This window comes from Phaenicophaeus curvirostris, chromosome 1 (genome assembly GCF_032191515.1).
Source record: "Phaenicophaeus curvirostris isolate KB17595 chromosome 1, BPBGC_Pcur_1.0, whole genome shotgun sequence".
NCBI classification, from domain to species: Eukaryota; Metazoa; Chordata; class Aves; order Cuculiformes; family Cuculidae; genus Phaenicophaeus; species Phaenicophaeus curvirostris.
Window position 1 is genome coordinate 114,309,846 of NC_091392.1, and position 18,874 is coordinate 114,328,719.

The window sequence follows — 18,874 nt, forward strand, 5'->3', positions numbered from 1 at the left end:
CAGGTTGGAAAAGACCCATCGGATCATCGAGTCCAACCATTACACAGCATTAAAACCTTGCGAGGGAGTAGATTTAGACTACAATTCCTGTATTGCATATTGGCAGCACTTCCCAGAACAGCTTTTAATTGCTTTGGACTTTGAGCTTAAACTCTATCTATGTGCCACAGCAAGAAGTGATGTTTTAAAGAACAGGAAAAACTCACGTAAGAATTGGGCCTCAAGAAACCCAATCCTGGAACCTGTCACAGAAGACGACTTCAAAAACATTAAAACCTGTGTTTCAATATTACTTTTGGCAGTCTTAGGAGCCCTAAGTAGCTAAAGCAACCATAACACTTGTAGGAAAACCGGTCTGACTTTCAGATATCACCTAAGCTACTCCCTCTTAGAAGAAAGACGCTTAAATTCAAGTAAAATCTGTAGAATCCACAAAAACCACATGTGCAAAGGTACATATATATATATATATAAAATGGCTTCTAATAACAATTAGAATAACTTCTAAGAACAACTTCAGGGGTAAATTATGCCTCTTAAGGAAATATATTTAGTGGTCTTTATCTGCGAGTCCAGCTCCTTCTTGCTGACTGGCCATGTGCTATCTCCAGCTGGAGTATAACCTGAAAAAGAGCCACAAGGCTTACCTTGTAGGGTTCTGACTCCCATGGAGAGTGTCCTCTCAAACTGACTGTTTTGATGTTTTCTTCAGATAAGTCAGCTAGAAGGAACCTAATTCATACTAAATAATCAATAGATATTCCATGTTCAGTAGGTGAAATTATTTTTTTCTCTTTGTGAAGAAAGTTCATGGTAGAAACCAATTATATTTGGGAGTTGAATCTGTTCTCTTTTATGTCAATGTGGAAACAGCACTGGTGGAAAGAGAATTCAGCTTTAGGTTCACACAGTCCTCTTGCATGACTGCAGTAGTTGGGAAATAAATAAAAAAAGTGAACAGTGGCAATGAATCACAACAATAAAAACCAGATAATGTCACCCACCAGGTAATAAATTGTTCTTGTATAATGTAACAAGCTATGAATAATGCACACTGCAAATGAAAAGAGTAAGAAGAAAGCTTGGATGCAGTCTGTTTCTGTTCAGCCTTTGTAGGCTTAAGGTATATGTTGCATAGTTTGAAGTGAAAGATCCCTCAAAGTGATGTCATTCATAACTCTTATTCTTCAATAGACAAAGTAATCTTTCTTGGCAGAAGCTTTCTACACCATCCATCAAATAGCAATCAAATTAAAGGAACATCTCTACAGTCATGAGGAATTCACTAGGCTTGTCTTGAAATCCTCTCATCTTCACTGATTTTTGGTATCTCTCTTTTAAAGTTAAGAAATGGAGAAGACTTAAGTCATTAAAAAAAAATATTTACGTCTGAAATTCTTTTCAAGTCCCTGTTACATTTTTCTAGGACAGGACGTTGCTGGGTTTTCCCAAGACATGCAAAAAGTCTATTTACATCATATATTTCATCTCGAGCAAATATGGATTTTGTAAAACAGTGGCAGAAAGATTAAGGGCAGCATTTCCACCCATGTGGTGACGTTTCAACAAACATGGGGACAAACTTAACAAAAAGCCTCTGTTTCCCTAGCAGCGCTCTCCCCAGGACAGCCTGCCAACAGGAGAGCCCTATCTATGAACTGCTTGGGGGAGTCAAAAGAAAACTCATTAAGGAGGTTTCTCTCCTTTTACCTGAGGCTGTGTTTGTTTTAGGTAAGTATTCTTTGGGAGTTAAGATAAAGGAGGGGCCGAAAGGCTCAGGGCACGCAAACAGCCTGCCATAGGCTTTAGACCATCAAATGCCATGGATGGTGCAGCTGAAGGTCTCCCGCTCCAGCCTGCTGCGGGTCGCATTTGTCATCGCTCATGGGGTGCCCAGCTGCAGCGACAGCAGCACCCCCTGCCCCAGCCCAGGGAGCACCCAGAGAGGTAAGGTGAGCAGGGGGAAAATTTTTTCAGCAAACTTCCTTTCAAAACTCCGATAGTGTCATTTGAATGTCATGATTTCAGTATTGAATAGGCAACAGAAAACTATTTCCAACTTCAGAAGCAGAGTGAGATACGTTTTTGAAAATGTTTTCATGGGACCAGGTATTGTATTTCTTTTGCTGATATTTTCATCCTTTTCAATAAAGTATTTCAGAACTTATAGATAGAAGTAAAGGAAAATTAAGGTTGTGATAACTGATTTATTATTTTTTTAATTACCTTTTATATCTGAAAGCATTCTTCTATTTTGCCAACTGTGTGGATCTGCTGCACTGCAGCAGAGGTAGAAAGTACTGTTAAAAAGAGCATCCATAACGTAGTCATCCTCCCCCAACAAAAGGCAGATGTAGCATTCACCACTGCATATGCTCTCTTAAGCTAATTAGATCAGATTGCCCATGTCAGTTTAATGCTGGGGTTGCTTACTCAATAAATACCCAGCCATTCAGCAGCAATGTGGAATCTATATTTAGACATACTGTCAGGAAGCGAGGGTTACTTTTTATTTTGTAGTAGCACTGCATATATAAAGATATTTCAGTATTAATTACACCATAATTTGGAGTTTAATGCAGTCATGCTGACTGGCGAAATCTTAAAGTGAAACTACACCTTAGTTAAAAACATGCAAACAACTGTCTAGTTAGTTTACTCAGATTGTAGATGGAAGACAGACTAATATTGCCATAGAAATCAGATTTACCAAATCAAAATGTGTTGACAAGAAAAAAAATCATGTTATTGCAAAAGGAGCTGCACTGTATGGATATTACCAGAAAGAATTAACTATGAGAACAACCTTTTGTCTTAATCTTTCAGCAGCCCTGCTTTATGGAGGCCCTGGATGCTCACAGGGAGAGACAGTGAGATGACAGAGAATCAACAAATGGTAAGGCTAAATTCTGGAGGAAAAAAAAAATCCTTGCAGAAAACAGGTGCAGAAATTGAAACTATTTGAACATGGGAAGTGAGGCTTGGTTATCTATTCATTTGTTCTTTCAAGCATTTCAAACCCTAAGCTCCCAGTTCTTTAAACTGATTGAAAATCTGTTTTTCTTTTAATCACTGAACTTCCATTTGGTGGTGTTAATAAGTCACCAGGCTCCATAGATATTCTATAAGAACTCAAGCAAGATGTGCAATACTTCATGGCTTGTAAAGCATACAAGCCATGGCTCACAGCTTACAGCTCATCAAGCATACTAGTTCAAACTTGCCTTGGGCACCTTGATTTAGTGGGACGTATCCCTGCCCACGGAAGGGGGTTGGAACTGGATGATCTTTAAGGTCCCTTCCAACCCAAACCATTCTATGATTCTATGAAACACCTTGTGGGCACACAGATTCTCTGGACTTGAGTAAAACAACAAGCAGCACAACCAACAAAGCAATATTACTGTAGAATATTGCACTTACCTGTAGAAAAAAAAAAGGAAATATTAATTTTTAGTCTATTCTGAATAGTAAATGTTTTTTTGCAGTCACAACTGGATGGACAAACAATAAATTTTAGATCAAAAGGAGCCCTGGGGTTTCAACATCCAGTGAGGTGAGTAAAAACCTATCACTTGAGACAGGACAAGACATACTCTTTATCAGGTTCAGTATCATTTTCTCTGTGGAGTACCCCTTTTTAGTAAGGCAGTTTAACTATTTACCAGATTCCATAGATTTTTATCCCTCCACAAGGAAAAATGTGAACAGAACTTGAAACAGTATGATAATGACAAAAACAAGATAAAAGTAAACTTAAAAGAAACAACATTCTTCTTCTTCTAATTTATACTTACATTTTATACTTATATTAATTTATACTTACGTTTGATACTTACAAGCCCACAAAGCCCAAATTAATCATGTGAACAGCTGCTAATGGAATGAGACACGTTACAGATCTGTCTTGAGTTTGCATAAATCTGTGAGTAAAAGTTGAACTCCACATAAAGTTCTTCCTATGACTGGGGAGTTTATAAGGTTTTTCATGAACATTTGGATTCTTTAAGGCTTAATGATGTAGAAGCTCCTGATGTGGACTTTGTTTAGAGGAGGAAAATCAATGGAATATCCCTCTTCTTTACAAGCACCTGTTTTCACAAAAGTAGAATCTTAAATTCTGTGTGACCTTTATCCCCCAGCTCACAAAACCACATATGTACACATATAAACCACAGAAATTTTGCTTTACTGGGAAAGCAGGTGAACACCTGAAATATAAATACCGTTCATTTAAGATTTCAGTACAAAACAATACAAATTTTGAAGTAAATCTCTCTCAGCCTACACCTCCTCCTCCACCTGGAGACACAAAACCCATCAAGACCAACTTCCATGCAACAAGCAATCCACTCCAATCTTAACCTGACACCTTAATCTGAATTTCAGAATCCCAGAACATTCCTCAAACTTCCCCCTGTCCCATGGGACACTTCCATACTGAACCGTGCTAAAAGACTATGCTAAAAACTGTGCAAGGCTAAACATCTCAAGCATGCACCATTGTCCTGGCAACTCTTTATCAGACTGGGACCTTAGATAAATCCAATACACAATATGCCCAAAACAACCGAGGTGACTTAAAATCTACAGTACCTTTTAATTAGCAACTTTTATTTGAAAAGACAAGGAACCTTAGGATTTTTCTCTGTCCAAACAAAGATAAAAATATAGCTTAATACTCAAGCTAGCTTAGCTGGAAAAGCATCACGTAGGTTTATTTTTTCTCTTAAAATATGTTTTCTTATTAGACTTTATTTGCCCAAGTCCAAATCCCAAAAGTTTCTTAATAACATCGGAGAGAAGGTTCTTGCAAGTTTTCCAGTACAAGCTACAATTCACTTCTACAATGATGATGATGACTCTGAGGAAGATGAAGAAGAAGTCAATTAATAACGAACAGTGGTCAGCCTTGACAAAACCAAAATAAAATAAAATAATCACAAGTTAAAAAAGGAACTGTCATAAACATATGGACAAACATCTGAATGAACAAAGAGATACATCAAAGCTCATAAGAAAACTATTTATAACTATCTCACCAAGAAGAATGAGTCAATGCAAGTGGAAACTAAGAGGAAATCCTTTTGTGTTTCTAGCTACTTTGAAATAAAACCCTGAAGTTGAACAAAAGATTATAACATTTTAAATTGTGTTGGTTTCAGTAACGCAGATTAAGAACGTTAAGAGTGCTGTACTTAGGTGCTCACTATTTCTTTCCATTAAGGTCCTGATAAAATTAAAATGGGATTGATTATGGAGCAAAATCACATAACATACAGGCCCATTTAAAATGCAAAGACTCTTCCTTCTCAGCTCCATGGGGCATGTTTATTCTGATATAAATGCTGTATGACAAATTGAACTGATGCATTTCAAGAGAAATTACAGTATATCTCTCTGTCAAGACAGGTTCTAAACAACAGTTGTGATATTTTCTGTGGTCCTGTCATTCTGTTATTACCAGATTTCTTCCCTTTAGTCAGAAAAGTGTCTTTTTCTTAGTCAGAAAAAAAGTCAACTTTGATTACAAACTATAACTTAATTTAATCACACATTAAAATATGCATTATGTGCTACCTTTTTTTTTGCTTTCACTGCAATACTAACATCTTATTTTTATGGCTTTGTGCACTTGAACCTATAATTTTAATGTAACAGACCTACGGTTCGTTTCCATCTAGTGAGGTTTGGATATGTATTTTACTACCTTGACATTTCTTTTAAACTGATGTTCTGGAAGACTGAAGTTACTAATTTTCATAAGCATCTTTATGTTATGTACAATACAGATACATTTATTCCAACACTGTTATTCCACTAGTGAAAACTGCTTTTTCAGTTGTTTATTTCATTCAGAGAATTTGTATAATCTGTTGTGCTTAACCTTCTGTTTGCGTAAATTGTGTATGCTCAGAGAGTTTGTCGGTACTTGTCTTACTATGCCAGCATTTTTTAATTAGCTAAAGGATTAACTATTTGGCCCCAATATCTTTGAGAGTTATTGGGTTTCAGGTATCTTATCTCTAAACAAAACTGCCACAGTTTCACCAGAGACAAGCAAAGGCAGAATCCCAGATTACTGACTTTTTCTACACCACTGTTGGTGGTGTAGATAAGGCCAGACACTTGTGAGAGCCACTTGAACTGTGTGCTAGACCTTCCTCTTCGTATGATGTACAGTCAAACAAAGCAGTAGTGTTTCCAATTCTAAGTCTAGCAAATTAGGATTCCAAATGAATGAATACATTAGAATGCAGGATATTTAAAGAATTTCCATTTACAAACTAAAAACTGGATCTATTAAATTTACACAAGGAGACAGCATCCTAAAATATACAGAATTACAAGAACTAGTTAAAATTGTAAACTCTGGTGTGAAACATGAAAATTCAGCTTTCACATTTCACTTATGCATCATCTCCATATCTTCCCAACACATGGAACTCAAATACAGACATTTTAAAGGTCTTTTGCTTCTCTCACAGGATTCCTATTCTTTTTCTTTATGCTCCAGCTTCATCATTATTCAGTCTGTAGCACAAACAAACAGAAAAGCCTCCAAGGTCACTTAAAAGGCTGGCAATGACATATTCCCTACAATGGTCAAGCCTCAACTTCTTCCTTCAAGAAGCTCTAGTCTCCATCAGTGCTCAGCTGAGCTCACTCCTAAAATTTGAGTTCTGCCATTACCTCAAGTCCTGAGCAGGGCTTTTTCTCATCTTTTAAGACATCTCTATTTGCATCCATGTTGCCATTTCAGTTTGTGCTATGACACAAACCAGCCTGACTGCTGCCAAATTGCTCTGGTCTTCATGGAGGATTGCTGGAATCCAGAAGGATGTGTTGAGGGAACCATCTCCATCCCCTAGAAAAACAGTGGTTACCACACGATCCCCACACAGCACACTGCTCCCTAGTACACGCATGACACTGAAGAGCTGTTTGCCTTTAACAGGTATCATCACCATTTGAGGCTCCATTCTGTAAAAGGAATATTCTGTAGGCTCTTCCTTGCCAATCCTCAGCTTTCTACTGAGACCCTGCTGCCTGTTACTTCCTCCTTTACAACTTCCATGCCTGCCTTGCAGGTAACTCTTCAGAGAAGCATCAGATGAGACCAGTGTTGCAGGCACAGGTGTCCAGCAAGAGATGGTGTTACTGTTGTTGCAGGATAGCAATGAGGACCACAATATACACAAGGACCATATGACATAAACTGAGACTGATCTTTCTGCAGCTCCTTAAGGAGACGTTTTGAGCTGGAGGAATTAGGAACAGGTGGGACTATGTGTTCACATTGAGGATTAGTTATTAACTCCAGACAGATCTTCAACAGCTCTATCTGGAAACATGGTAACTGTAGCTGGGATGACTAGCAGAAGTTACCATTCTTTCACAAGGAAAGCTTTTGAAGATCTGTGTCCAGAGTTAATAACCAGTCTTCAACATCAACACTATATCTTCCAGGCACTCACTCCACTTGAGTGGAGCTTTGTTATTCGATCCTGTACTCTCACTAGCTGGTGGTCAACCAGTCTAGAATTGCAAATGGCTCACCGACATCTGTGAAAAAGCTTCCTGGATAAGCACCAGCAGCATGCCAGGTTCTAAGTTGCTTTTTGGTTGGTGAAGTCTACTGAGTATTTTGAGTAATGGAAAGCATTGGTTTCAGTGTGTTGGCAAAGAACCTTTGGTCAGTAGAAAAAGTTTCAGATTGGGTAACTAGAAAAACAAGCAATGTGAGAACAGATACAGGGTAGACAGTGACGATATCTACTAACAGAACTACATCAATACTAGACAGGGCATCTTATTCCAAATTTCCTGGTAACATGTCCCGGCAGTATCTGAACATTTTGAACTTGTCCAGAATTTCCAGACCGACAGCAAACCAAATGGGACTGTAGCTGCATTAAAAATATTCTTAGGCAGAAAAGAGGAGCAGACACAACCTCTGACTTAGACGTTTCACATTGTTGCGGGCTAGGGGGCTGTTCTGGGGAAACAGCATTGACTTCTTGCTGTCATCTTTGCTCTTACTGCTGTAGCAGGCACCATGGGCCAGTGCTGGAGGCAAGATATTAGTTATATATACACTTCGGTCTTGCATGAAACAGCCATTTTGATGTTCATAAACATTCTGGATGTTTCAGATGTAGATTTAATGACATAAGCAAGTGCTGTTACAAATCCACACCTCTGAAACAGAAAAAAAATATCCGAAGCATGCTCTTTAAGACAGTAGAAGAGACACCATTATTAGAAAAATACAATCGGCTAATGGATGGCAGTCTTAGCAAAGGCTGCTAGAAATATCAAAATAAATCATCTTGTAAGTCTGCTGAGGTCTGACACCACGTTATCAGCCTAAACTGATTTAATTTCTCAGTCTCCGCTACACATTTAATTTGGTTCCCTTGTTTTGTCAAATTCCATTTGCAAATTAAGGTAATATTACTGTACTATTTACCTGATTGCTGTATTACCCTTTTCCCATCAGGACATCATTTTTTTTTCTCAGATAACTGTCTCTTCATGTTACAATGTCAACATATCCTTATTTGCACACTTAAATAAAACGTGTACTGCAACTCCTTACCAGTTTGTTAATAATTAAGAGAAGACTAAAAGCCTAATAGTCTAGCATCTCTGTTATTCAACTGCAGTTAACTTTCAGTTTTCAGTTCTCGTTTGTTACTTCATCTGCGATTTGACCTTGTTAGGTTTTCAGTGGCCTTAGAATCATTCATCATTTACAGGAAAAAACATTGCCAAACAATGACTTTATCATGAGCTTACTACATCAAAGACAAGAACTAGAAACATAGCGTCTGATGGATTCAATTGTCGGCTCAGGATCCCTGTTCCACAGAACTTCCTTTAGTAGTTTAACAGCTGCAACATTTCCAGTAAATGCTACCTTTTTATTTCCACTGTCTGAAGTTATGATAGCAAAAGACAAGCTAATGTTCCACTGCTACACCAATGCTGTAGAGGTAACTAGCCAACATCTACAATTTGATAATTCTACTGCCTGTAATCATGTGAAAAATCAAAAACAAAATATGTTGATAAAACGGTCTTGAATTTTACTTCCAAGGTCTTTTAAGACAAGCTTTCAAGGGCTACATATATTCAAGAGAAGCATATCCTTGTATGACATTAAGGTTTCTTGAGTGTTCTTTCTAAATATGAAGCAGTAATAAATTGGATTTAGAGAAAAAGAATAATTACAGGAAAAAAAATTTTCTAAGCTACATTTATACTGAGATGCTAACAGCAGCAGGATTCAATTCCCACAGCTTTGAAAAGGCAATCTTCACAATAGTAGTTTTATGAGCTCTGAAGACAAAACCCATCCAAGTCACTGAAACATATACTATTTAATTACACTCCATAGAATCATGAATTCCAGATTGGATTAATTTATTTAGCTGGTTTTAGCAAAAGGCTGAGAATTAAGTGGATGCATAAACTGCAAGCAGCATACCACCAAGATTTACTTTGGCAATCTCTCTTTAAGAAAACTGGCAGAACAAGCTTAAATGATTCCAAAACTTTCTCCTCATAAGATGGTTCAATTCATGAATAGAGGGAAAGATACAAAAAGCCCCATTCATCTCAGTTCTTTTAGAGTTCAAGGAAATCTAATAGTAAGCAGCAAGCCAGAGCTCACATTAAACATTTCAGCCACTCAGACTCAAGTGCCTGTGGAAAAGGTGCATTATGGAACAAAATATATTTACACAAAATTATTTATTAACCATTCTGTTTGTAAGTCAGAAATACTTCATCATTTACACCCACAAATGAAACTGAAGTCCATAGAAACTGTCTGGTAAAGAAATCAAGTATTCAAAAAGTCTTTTTCAAAAAAGCTTTAGTAGCGAGTTTCTCATTGTACCTGTAGGTGTGAGCTGTGGTGTAAATGTGAATTAAGTATTAGAGAAATGCTATATTAAAGGCAATGATCTTGTAGTTTATCACTCTTATAAAACTGAATTGATTTAGATACAGCTGAGACATTGATTTGTTACGGTCTCCTAGGACTGAAAGCTGGAGCAGGCATGAAGAGGAGGAAGACTTGAACATTATTTAGACTACCTCACTGTTAAAATTTAAATATGAGAATGGAGGTTGTCAGAGATGGAAAGTTCACTGTTTCTACGGTTACCATCTCTTCTCTTCATTAAGTCATCTATTTGGCCTAACTTTCCTTGATTGAACCCACAGCAACTTAAGGCCCACTAAAAAGAGCAAGAAAACCTATTTGTATTACTTCACCACCATCTTCCTTTGTACACACATCACTTGCCCTCGGTGGCAGAGTTGCATTTTTAATGCTTACAGACACCCTAGCACAGAGGTGCATCAATGTACAACCAGAGTACCAGGAAGAGATCCACACAACAGAATTAAACCATACATACATTTTCGCTACTCCCACAGAACAGCTTCATGGACACCGCCCACACTACGGGCAGCATAAGTCCTCCCAATTCAGACCAATTCTTAACTTTACAGAAACATTGCCTGCAGCAACAGCATAAACACTTCATATTACAGATTTCTCATTTGTATGATGGGTCTTTGATTGTACCTACTGATAGCTGAACTTTTGCCATAAAAAAGTCTAGAATAATATAATATGTTACTTACCTTTTAGCCTATTCTCCCCCACCAATAACAAACAATGGTTACTTTAAAAATCATCAAATCAAGCTGGCAGCATTTCATAGTGCTCAAAATCTTTCTAAAATGGCCTGTACACTTCAGACTGCTTTAGGTAACTGCAAAAGTACACCTGCATAACACAAAGAAAAAGACAACTCCATTTTACTGCTGCTGAAACAAGTTTTTTCACTCAGCCAAGTGAAAGTGATGCAACGACATCACTTTCACACCTACAAATTGAAATAAATTTTGAGATGCTATGTTTTTCTTTCCTTTTCTTATTCCAGTCATGCTATCTGTTGGAACAATAAACACAAACACACATAAAATTGTGCTAACTTTTTACGTATATGTGCTTGCATATTTTATTCCACATGCTTTAACCTTCACAACAGAGCATTTATATCTTTCCCTATAGCTCCCTGTTGATCTCAACTGAAGTGGCAAAATACTTCTATTAATGCTTAGAGTAAAAACAAAATTATGTGGATAGAAAAACAATTTGGCTCTTCTGCTACTTCACGTGCATCTGCTCTGCATTTGCACTGAAGCCCCCAAGCTTCTAGGATTCAATACAGTGCAATGCAAAAGACCAAAATCCGGGGCAGCTTCCCTTTTAAAATCACTTGCATGACTCTATTCCCAAAGTCTCCCTTTCAGTAGTTCTCAGCTTCAACATCATAAACACATCATCTGTATTGTCCCTCCCCTTCCCTTTACAGCTAAGACAGTAAGAACAGAGACATACTTTATAGCCTTTACACAAATCTAGCAACTGCAGCTCTATTATTTCTTTTAGCATACAAACCCTTCATTTGAAACAGCGCACCCTTGTTATTTTTGTATGACATGTTTATGCACATACTCATTCAAACACCTTTTGAGGGGAGGGAAATCTGTTACAAGACTAAGATTATAACAAGATCTGTAAAATCAGTCTCCAGTATGACAAGAACTCTAGAAGAATCCTAAAAGGTACATTAAAAAGTAAGGCTGAAGTTTCACCATTTGGGTTTTTTTCAGCAAGGAAAAAGCAGTTGGTCTAACCCTACTGGTTGTGCTACAAGAAAATACCATCAATAAGTCAGAAAGTTGAAAATGGGGGCAAATCTATTTTTTTGCTTTTATTTATTTTTTTTTCCTCAGTCTCTCAAGAAGAATGGATACCCGATATCCAGTCTTTGAACAGGTATGTTTTGTAAAGAAAGGCACTACTAGCAACACAGTTCAATCATTTCAGGTTGGTTTTTTTTTCCTTAACAAGATATAAGGCAAAATCTATATAAATCCCATCAAATACCTCTACCTATAAGTGTGCTCTATATTTACAAAAGGCAGAATCTCTTTTATTTTTGCTGGCAGAACTGCATATCTGAATCACAATCATAGGCAAGACAGTGCAATGATGTATCCCAAACACCTGCAGTTCCCTACAATGTATTTATTAGCCCCCATACATACTGTGTTATCTGGTTTTATTTTGATCACAGAGGCAATTTCTGAAGTGTCAAACATTACTCCCAAGTTGAAGAAAAGGTCAGCACCGTGTCTTTGAAGCACCACTACGCAGTAGTGACAGAAAAGTAAAGATTGAGTTTCATGCCTGGAAGTTTTACTTAAACAAATAGCCCCAATTTGCCCACTCACTTAGGTGCCTCTGTTAGTTTTCCCATAATTGGGAGGTCTGCAGTTAAACAAAATGGCAGATTCATCACTGATACAATCTTTGTCTGAGGTTTACAGTCCTTTCATTTGTATGCTTTCAGGGCTTGAGGATATTTTCCAGTAGCTTTTCTTTACCCTGAAGGGATTTGGGTCTTCTTAACAGGGACTAAATTAATCCTTACATCAAATGATACCAGGAGCATGGCCTTCACTCATTGTTAATTTAGAATTAAAAATGAAATTGCTTTCTCAGAAAGCAAAAGGAACACAGAACACAGGCAGAAATCACACAGAAACAAAATATTACAGTCAGTACTTTAGTGTCTATGCAATTAGAGAACTTCCAAAAGAGTAAATACATCTTCATGTCTGTTGACCACAAAATTTTGAATTCACCCTATGCATGGGTGTTTGAGCACATAAATTAATACAAGGGCAAAATCATGGCAGGAGAGGGTAATAATAGCATCTGGGGGCAAACTTAAAAGGAAAATACATATAGAATTCTACAGCTATCAAATAAATAAACATTATACTAATTTGCAGTCATCAGGTTTAGGTAAAAATACTCATTCATATGAAGTGCCCTCAAACAACAATATACTATTTCAGAGAGCAACACTGAAAAGCATTTTGTCCTCTATTACACAGGTATTTTTCTCCTACCCATAATACCTCATGTATTTTTGCCTTCAAATGCAGGTGGAAAAAATAGCAAACTACTGAAGACTAGAGAACCAAGAAACTACAAATTTCACATTTGTATCAGATTGATTGTTACCAGGTCAAGGCTTCCCACAGCAACTGATGCCTATCTTGACTGATTTCTAAAGATCTGCCGTAAGATTCTTAACACAATTTAAAAAAAAAAAAAATCACCTTTTAATGAATAGTGATGTTTTTAATTAAGTCCTCTGCTGGTCTGAAGTTGTTTTATAGACCTAACAAACAATAATGAGGCTCTGGTCTCTATAATCAGACTAAATAACCTTGACTACTAAAGATAAATGAATTAAAACAAAAAATAACTAGGTTTGTGACTCTTGGAACAAAGGAAGTAGAAGTTGTCTCTCTGCTCATTAATACATACATGAAAGAAAATTCACTGTTTAAGAAATACCTGAACCATTGCCATAAGAAGTTACTGTGCTTTGTTCTATAACCTGGACTATAATAAGATGGACTTGTGGGTCCATGTATTTCTGGAAATTTCCTTGAACCTAATTTTCAGTATGTTTAAGAATGGTTAAACAAACATAATTTCAAGACTTGTTTCATAAAATCTTCACAATCCACCTCCGTTATTTCTGGTAATCCTGGTATTTTAATAAGCCCACCAATTTAGGAAAAAAAAATATCAACATACTTTGCTGAGTAAAGAACTGCACAAAGAAAAACAGACCACTATATATCTTTACCCAGGACAAATATTGTAGAACCACAGAAAAATTGCTAACTTGAAACAAGTAAAAATTAACCACATTTAATTAATAGTCACAAATGAAAACTATGTATTTACAATGTAAGCACTTCAAATGAACCCATATGAAAAAAAAAGCCTCAAGCCTTTGACTAGCAGAACACGTTTTCTCTCCCCAAATTCAATGGGAAATAGAATTAAGCTATGTCCAAATGCTATTTTTTGCACTATGAGAGGGAAATAACAAGCAGAAATCTACAGGCAATAGAATGCTATTTTAAACTCACAAGAATGGTTAGATAAAACAATCTGTCATAATTCTCATACCAATGCAGGTTATTAAGGCACATACATAATAATAAAACAAAGCCATCTCAATGAATTGTGTTAATGCAAATTTATTTAGACTCTGAGGAAAAAAAACCCAAACAAATAAAAAGCAAGCTTTGTTCTACAAGCATAGAAGTTTTTTTTAGCTTGGAGAGGCTTTGGTTTTCCATTTCTACTAATCCTTTATTCAAACAGATCTTAATAACAACTACCTGCTATTGCAGATTCCTTTTTCAGGAAGGAAAAACATTCTGTTTACTTCACTGATGGGAATGTCCCTCAATGCTGGAATTGCTTCTTCTTGAAATGCCTTCTGTTGCTGCTTTTTTGCATAGTTATCTAAAGGAGACAATGAGAACATTCTACATATTAAAGTTTATTTTCTTTGAATAAATGTTATATATATAACACCATACCATAACTTCAGATACTCTTAAGAGATGCTGAAGCCTCCATCTTGCTGAGAGATAATGACACTGTTGTCAAAAAAACTTTCCATCAACATCTATTAGCAGAGCTCCTGAAGAAATCAACACTATCCTTTTGCTGAAATCACCCATCTGGGACTTCGCTCGGTTCAAGATACTGTGTGACATTAAACCATAATTACCCAAAGATAAAAAGAACAAATAAACAAAAAAACGCCCACAGCGAATAGCTCAGCCTGTAGTTTGAACACTTTCTACTATGATGTCTGCTGAGAGATGCTGTCTACCTTCCCTTTGTCTTGGCTACTTGTTCCTATCATGACAGAGCACCCATTCCTGTAACAGCTTAAACTTTTTTACAGGTGCGCTTTGAACACAATGATGGAACTGTTCACTCTGAAAAAGAACATTTTCAAATACGGTTGTTTTTCAAAAAGAGTAAGTCCCCCATCCCACCTGCCAGCGAGCCACACAAACTCTCGGGTTGACACGGACAAGGGGCAATGGCCTCAAGCTGCATCAGGGGAGGATCAGATTGGACATTAGGAAAACATTTTTCACTGAAAGGGTCGTCAGGCACTGGCAAAGGCTGCCCAGGGAGGTGGTTGTCACTACACCTAGAGGTATTTAAAAGATGGGTAGATGAGGTACTTAAGGACATGGTTTAGCAGCAGATAGGTATGGTTGGACTTGATCATCTCAGAGGTCTTTTCCTACCTGGTGATCTTATGATTTAAATGAGAGGGTGACTTACAAGAGTGTGAATGAGTGGCCAGGAACACAGGGAAGACTAAATGGCAGTTTTTAACAGAGTAATGCATTTGAACTACAGCCTCAACTGTTTCTATTTTTTTGCCTTTGCCGTTCAGTGGAATGTAATACTACGTATGTAGTTTGTTAAAAGATGCAACTCCAGCAGTCTTAGCATTATGTAACTTCCTTGCCAAATTTTATAGTCTACTTTTTTTTTTTTCTGACAAAATATGGCCATCTGTAAATAGAACACCATGTGGAGGAAGATACAGCTGCCTGGAGAATATTGTGAATGCCTAAAACAGGTATCTGTGGCAGGGATAAAGACTACATGAAAGCTGAGAGAAGAATTGAAAACAGCTTTTTTAGACAAGGAATTACTAAAATATCTGATCAGGTCACAATATCATGGCATCCTTTGTACCACCTTGACCCCTGCATGCCTTCCATCTTTCACCACTCCCAAGTAGACACCCAAGCCCTTCCTTCCCATGATGCTCTTCTTGTAATGCAGGGTACAGGTTTGGGAGAGCTTTAAATGCCTGAGCCCTGTTCTTCTAATGTGGTCTGTTTAACAAAGGAAATACCCTTTACTAGTTGGAAACCACTGCCATGATGGCAAAGAAGGAAGAGTCAAGCTTGTAGCTCTCTTTTCACTCTAGTACTTAAGTGCTTCCAAGAACTCCTTTTCTAGATGAAAATATTTAAAGGCTTAAAATTTGATTGATTTTACATATGCCTACACACATATATTTACAGAAATTATCAGTTAAGTATCAAAATCTTAAAGAAACGCCAGTAAAATTACCTGTCACTGTATCCGTGGAGTCAAGTGGAGCTGTACTCATCATGTTAACACCAAAAAGTAATATATAACCAATTCCTATGGCAACTAGTAGGTATATTGGCAAAGCAACTGCCCAGTACCTGAGAAAAAGATTTTGAAGTTTATATATTATAATAACAAAATGACACAACAGTTCTAACGCGGGGTTGTTATCGTACCTAGCAAAAACTGAGCTAAGAGGAAAAGAAACAACACCTCCAAATATAGATCCTATCTCTCTCAAGATTACTGACTGCAGTCACTGTAGCTAGTCGGGTATAAATCCTTGCAGGTTTTTAATTTTTTAATTACAGTTTAAAATTTACTGCATTTTGGTGACAGACTTCCTGAAAGCAAAATGTCAGGTTTATCATGAAACATTCAAATACTGTTTCTTTCATTACACAATGAAAACTTCTCATTAATTTTTCTCTACATAAAATAATGCCCCACAAAGATTACAGTTCTTTATCATCAGGAAAACCCGGATTAAATACAAGGCAATATTTTAAAAAAGTTTTTCTATTTGCAAATAATTGTGTCCTCTACTTACACATATTCATGCTAAAGAGTTTAATTAGTTGAACTTACTTTTGAGGCCAGTATGTTAGTCCCAATGAGAACAGCCAAGTCTCAGGAACATATGCCCAGATAAGATACAAAACTGCACAAAAGGATTAAAAAGTCATAACAGTACAACTGACAGTGGTTTAGACTTCTTTCCCAAGCTTAAGAGCAATAATTCCCTAATATCATATGCTGAGACAATATTTTGCTTTTACACTACTTAAACCAAAATAGCTTTACCAAAACACTGTAGAATATGCCTCTCAGATACAAAACTTGCCCCATCCCTGGAGGTGTTCAAGACCAGGTTGGATGAGGCTTCAAGCAACCCGATCCATTCGAAGTTGTCCCTGCCCATGGCAGGGGGTTTGGAGCTGGATGACCTTTAAGGTCTCTTCCAACTCAAACCACTCTGATTCTATAAATGTGGGTGCAACATTTTGTAGCTGATTATATGATATCATTTTTTATATTTGCTTTAATATTTAGTTTCTGATTTCATAACTAGATAGTCAAGATGTTCTTGCATGTTGAACTGCAGAACGAAAAGAACCCTCTCAATAAAAGGATGCCAAGTGACTGTGAACACAGAGAATACTAAAGCAGAAAATGACCACAGAACGGGTCATTCGGTTGAAAGAAAAGTCGGTAGAGTCGCAGTGCTCAGACGGAACTATTCAGAAAAAGTGACTGGAGATACTATCTGATTCCTGGAAAGCTAGTAATTTTCATGAGAAAGGCTTAACAAAACTGGAGGGAAACACGTCAGCAGCCAGTGACAAGATATGCGATTGCAGTGGCTTCCTGTGAGAGGAACAGAAACCAAATTACTTTTGTTTCTACTTACTTCCTAGGAGTGAGAAAGCTCCTGTTTTATTATTCAACTACAGTACATTAGCAGAACATCTTTTGTATTGCAAAAGGGTTCTCACCCTCCCAAGCTTTGGTTCTATGTGGGCATGCAAGAGATCCCCAGTGAAATGCTAAACCACCTGTCGCCAGCAAAGAAATGCTGGTATAACCCTAATAATTTTCCCTCCCTGCCAACCAGATGGACTTGTTGTGCTCTATAATCTTAAAGGTCTTTTACAACCTAAACAATTCTGTGATTCCATATGACTTCTTTTTTACAGTATTTGGGTGGGGAAGGTTGCACTACAACTATGTACAGTTGACAACATATGACAACATATGCAGTTGAAGCAACAAAGTTACTAAAATGAGAAAGCAGAGAGTTTTTAAAATATTTTGATTCCGTAATACTATTAAAACCCATATCATAAGGTTAAAGAGAGACAAAACACGAGGAAATCACAAAATGCAAGGACAGATCTTCATGACAACTGGCAAGTTGATGCTCTCTTAGTGCTTCATCACACACAGGCAGTGTCACACAGCTCTGACTCTTTTTAGCTGGTCTGATGGGAATTACATTTGTTACATAAGCAAAACAACACTCTTCAGGGAAGCATTTTGCACCCAGTATACTTAGTAAACATATATATATAATACATATATTTAGAAAGTATACATACATAGTATATATGCAATACTTACTAAAGCTAAACCATGATCCTAAAAAAAGAGCAAATCCATATATTGCCCTTTCTGGCAATGGGGCTGGAGAGTTTTCAACCATGGTGGCCTCGTGCCCTTAACTTCAGCGAGAGGAAAAGCAGGCGGGGAGGGAGGGGGGTGGAAGAACACAGTAAGAGGCCACTAGACATTTCTCAGCAAGCTCCTCCCAGAATATCCTTGTACTCCCAGGTGCCTTTTGCTCCCCAGCCCACACACACTCCCTGGCAATGCCGCCCCAGCCCTGGGTGGGCTACTGACTTACCCTTTCTTTATCCCTCTCTCCTGCCCTCTCTCCCTCCTGCCCTCTTTTCCCACTCTCTCCCTCCTCCCTTCCCTTTCTCCCTCCTTTCCTCCCCCTCTCCCCTCCCACCCCCTCTCCCCTCTTCTCTCTCTCCCTCCCCCCTTCCCTTCCTTCCTTCCTTCCTCCCTCCCTCCCGCCTTCCCTCCCTTCTCCCTCTCCCCCTCCTTCCCTCTATTCCGTCCTGTCCCCCCCGGAGGCCATAACCCTGCACCGCCGTTCCCCCGCCGCCCCGCGCACCCACAGCCCCCGGCGGCCCCGGCCCCGTGCGCGGGCGCGCGGCCGCGGGCCCCGCTGACGTCACGGGGCAGCCGGCCAATCCGCTGGGGCCG

At 38.0% G+C, this 18,874-nt stretch overlaps 1 protein-coding gene across 5 annotated transcripts; it reads right to left on the minus strand.

Annotated features, from left to right (window-relative positions):
* Positions 1 to 3,902: 3,902 nt before the first annotated feature.
* On the minus strand, positions 3,903 to 18,832 carry PIGP (phosphatidylinositol glycan anchor biosynthesis class P). 5 transcript variants are annotated; one of them, XM_069872017.1, is made up of 6 exons: positions 18,783 to 18,832; positions 18,224 to 18,324; positions 16,691 to 16,763; positions 16,082 to 16,200; positions 14,305 to 14,431; positions 3,903 to 4,864 (listed from the first exon to the last, which is right to left on the minus strand). In XM_069872017.1, exons 2-6 carry the CDS (start codon positions 18,303 to 18,305, stop codon positions 4,708 to 4,710), a joined length of 558 nt encoding a protein of 185 aa, XP_069728118.1. In that variant the 5' UTR covers positions 18,306 to 18,324; positions 18,783 to 18,832; the 3' UTR covers positions 3,903 to 4,707. The 5 variants fall into 5 exon arrangements, 4 of the variants coding, with proteins under 4 accessions (XP_069728118.1, XP_069728110.1, XP_069728137.1 ...); XR_011338726.1 differs by lacking the exon at positions 18,783 to 18,832 and adding an exon at positions 6,694 to 6,868 and having other exon boundaries at positions 4,776 to 4,864; positions 18,224 to 18,494; XM_069872009.1 differs by lacking the exon at positions 18,783 to 18,832 and having other exon boundaries at positions 3,905 to 4,864; positions 18,224 to 18,506.
* Positions 18,833 to 18,874: the final 42 nt, after the last annotated feature.

Coding starts and splice junctions, on each gene's coding strand:
- PIGP (XM_069872017.1), bottom strand. CDS start 18,305: ATGGTTGAAAACTCTCCAGCCCCATTGCCAGAAAGGGCAATATATGGA. Junction 16,201..16,690: donor CTAACATACTGGCCTCAAAA/GTAAGTTCAACT, acceptor TCTTTTTCTCAG/GTACTGGGCAGTTGCTTTGC. Junction 14,432..16,081: donor CTCCACGGATACAGTGACAG/GTAATTTTACTG, acceptor TGTCTCCTTTAG/ATAACTATGCAAAAAAGCAG.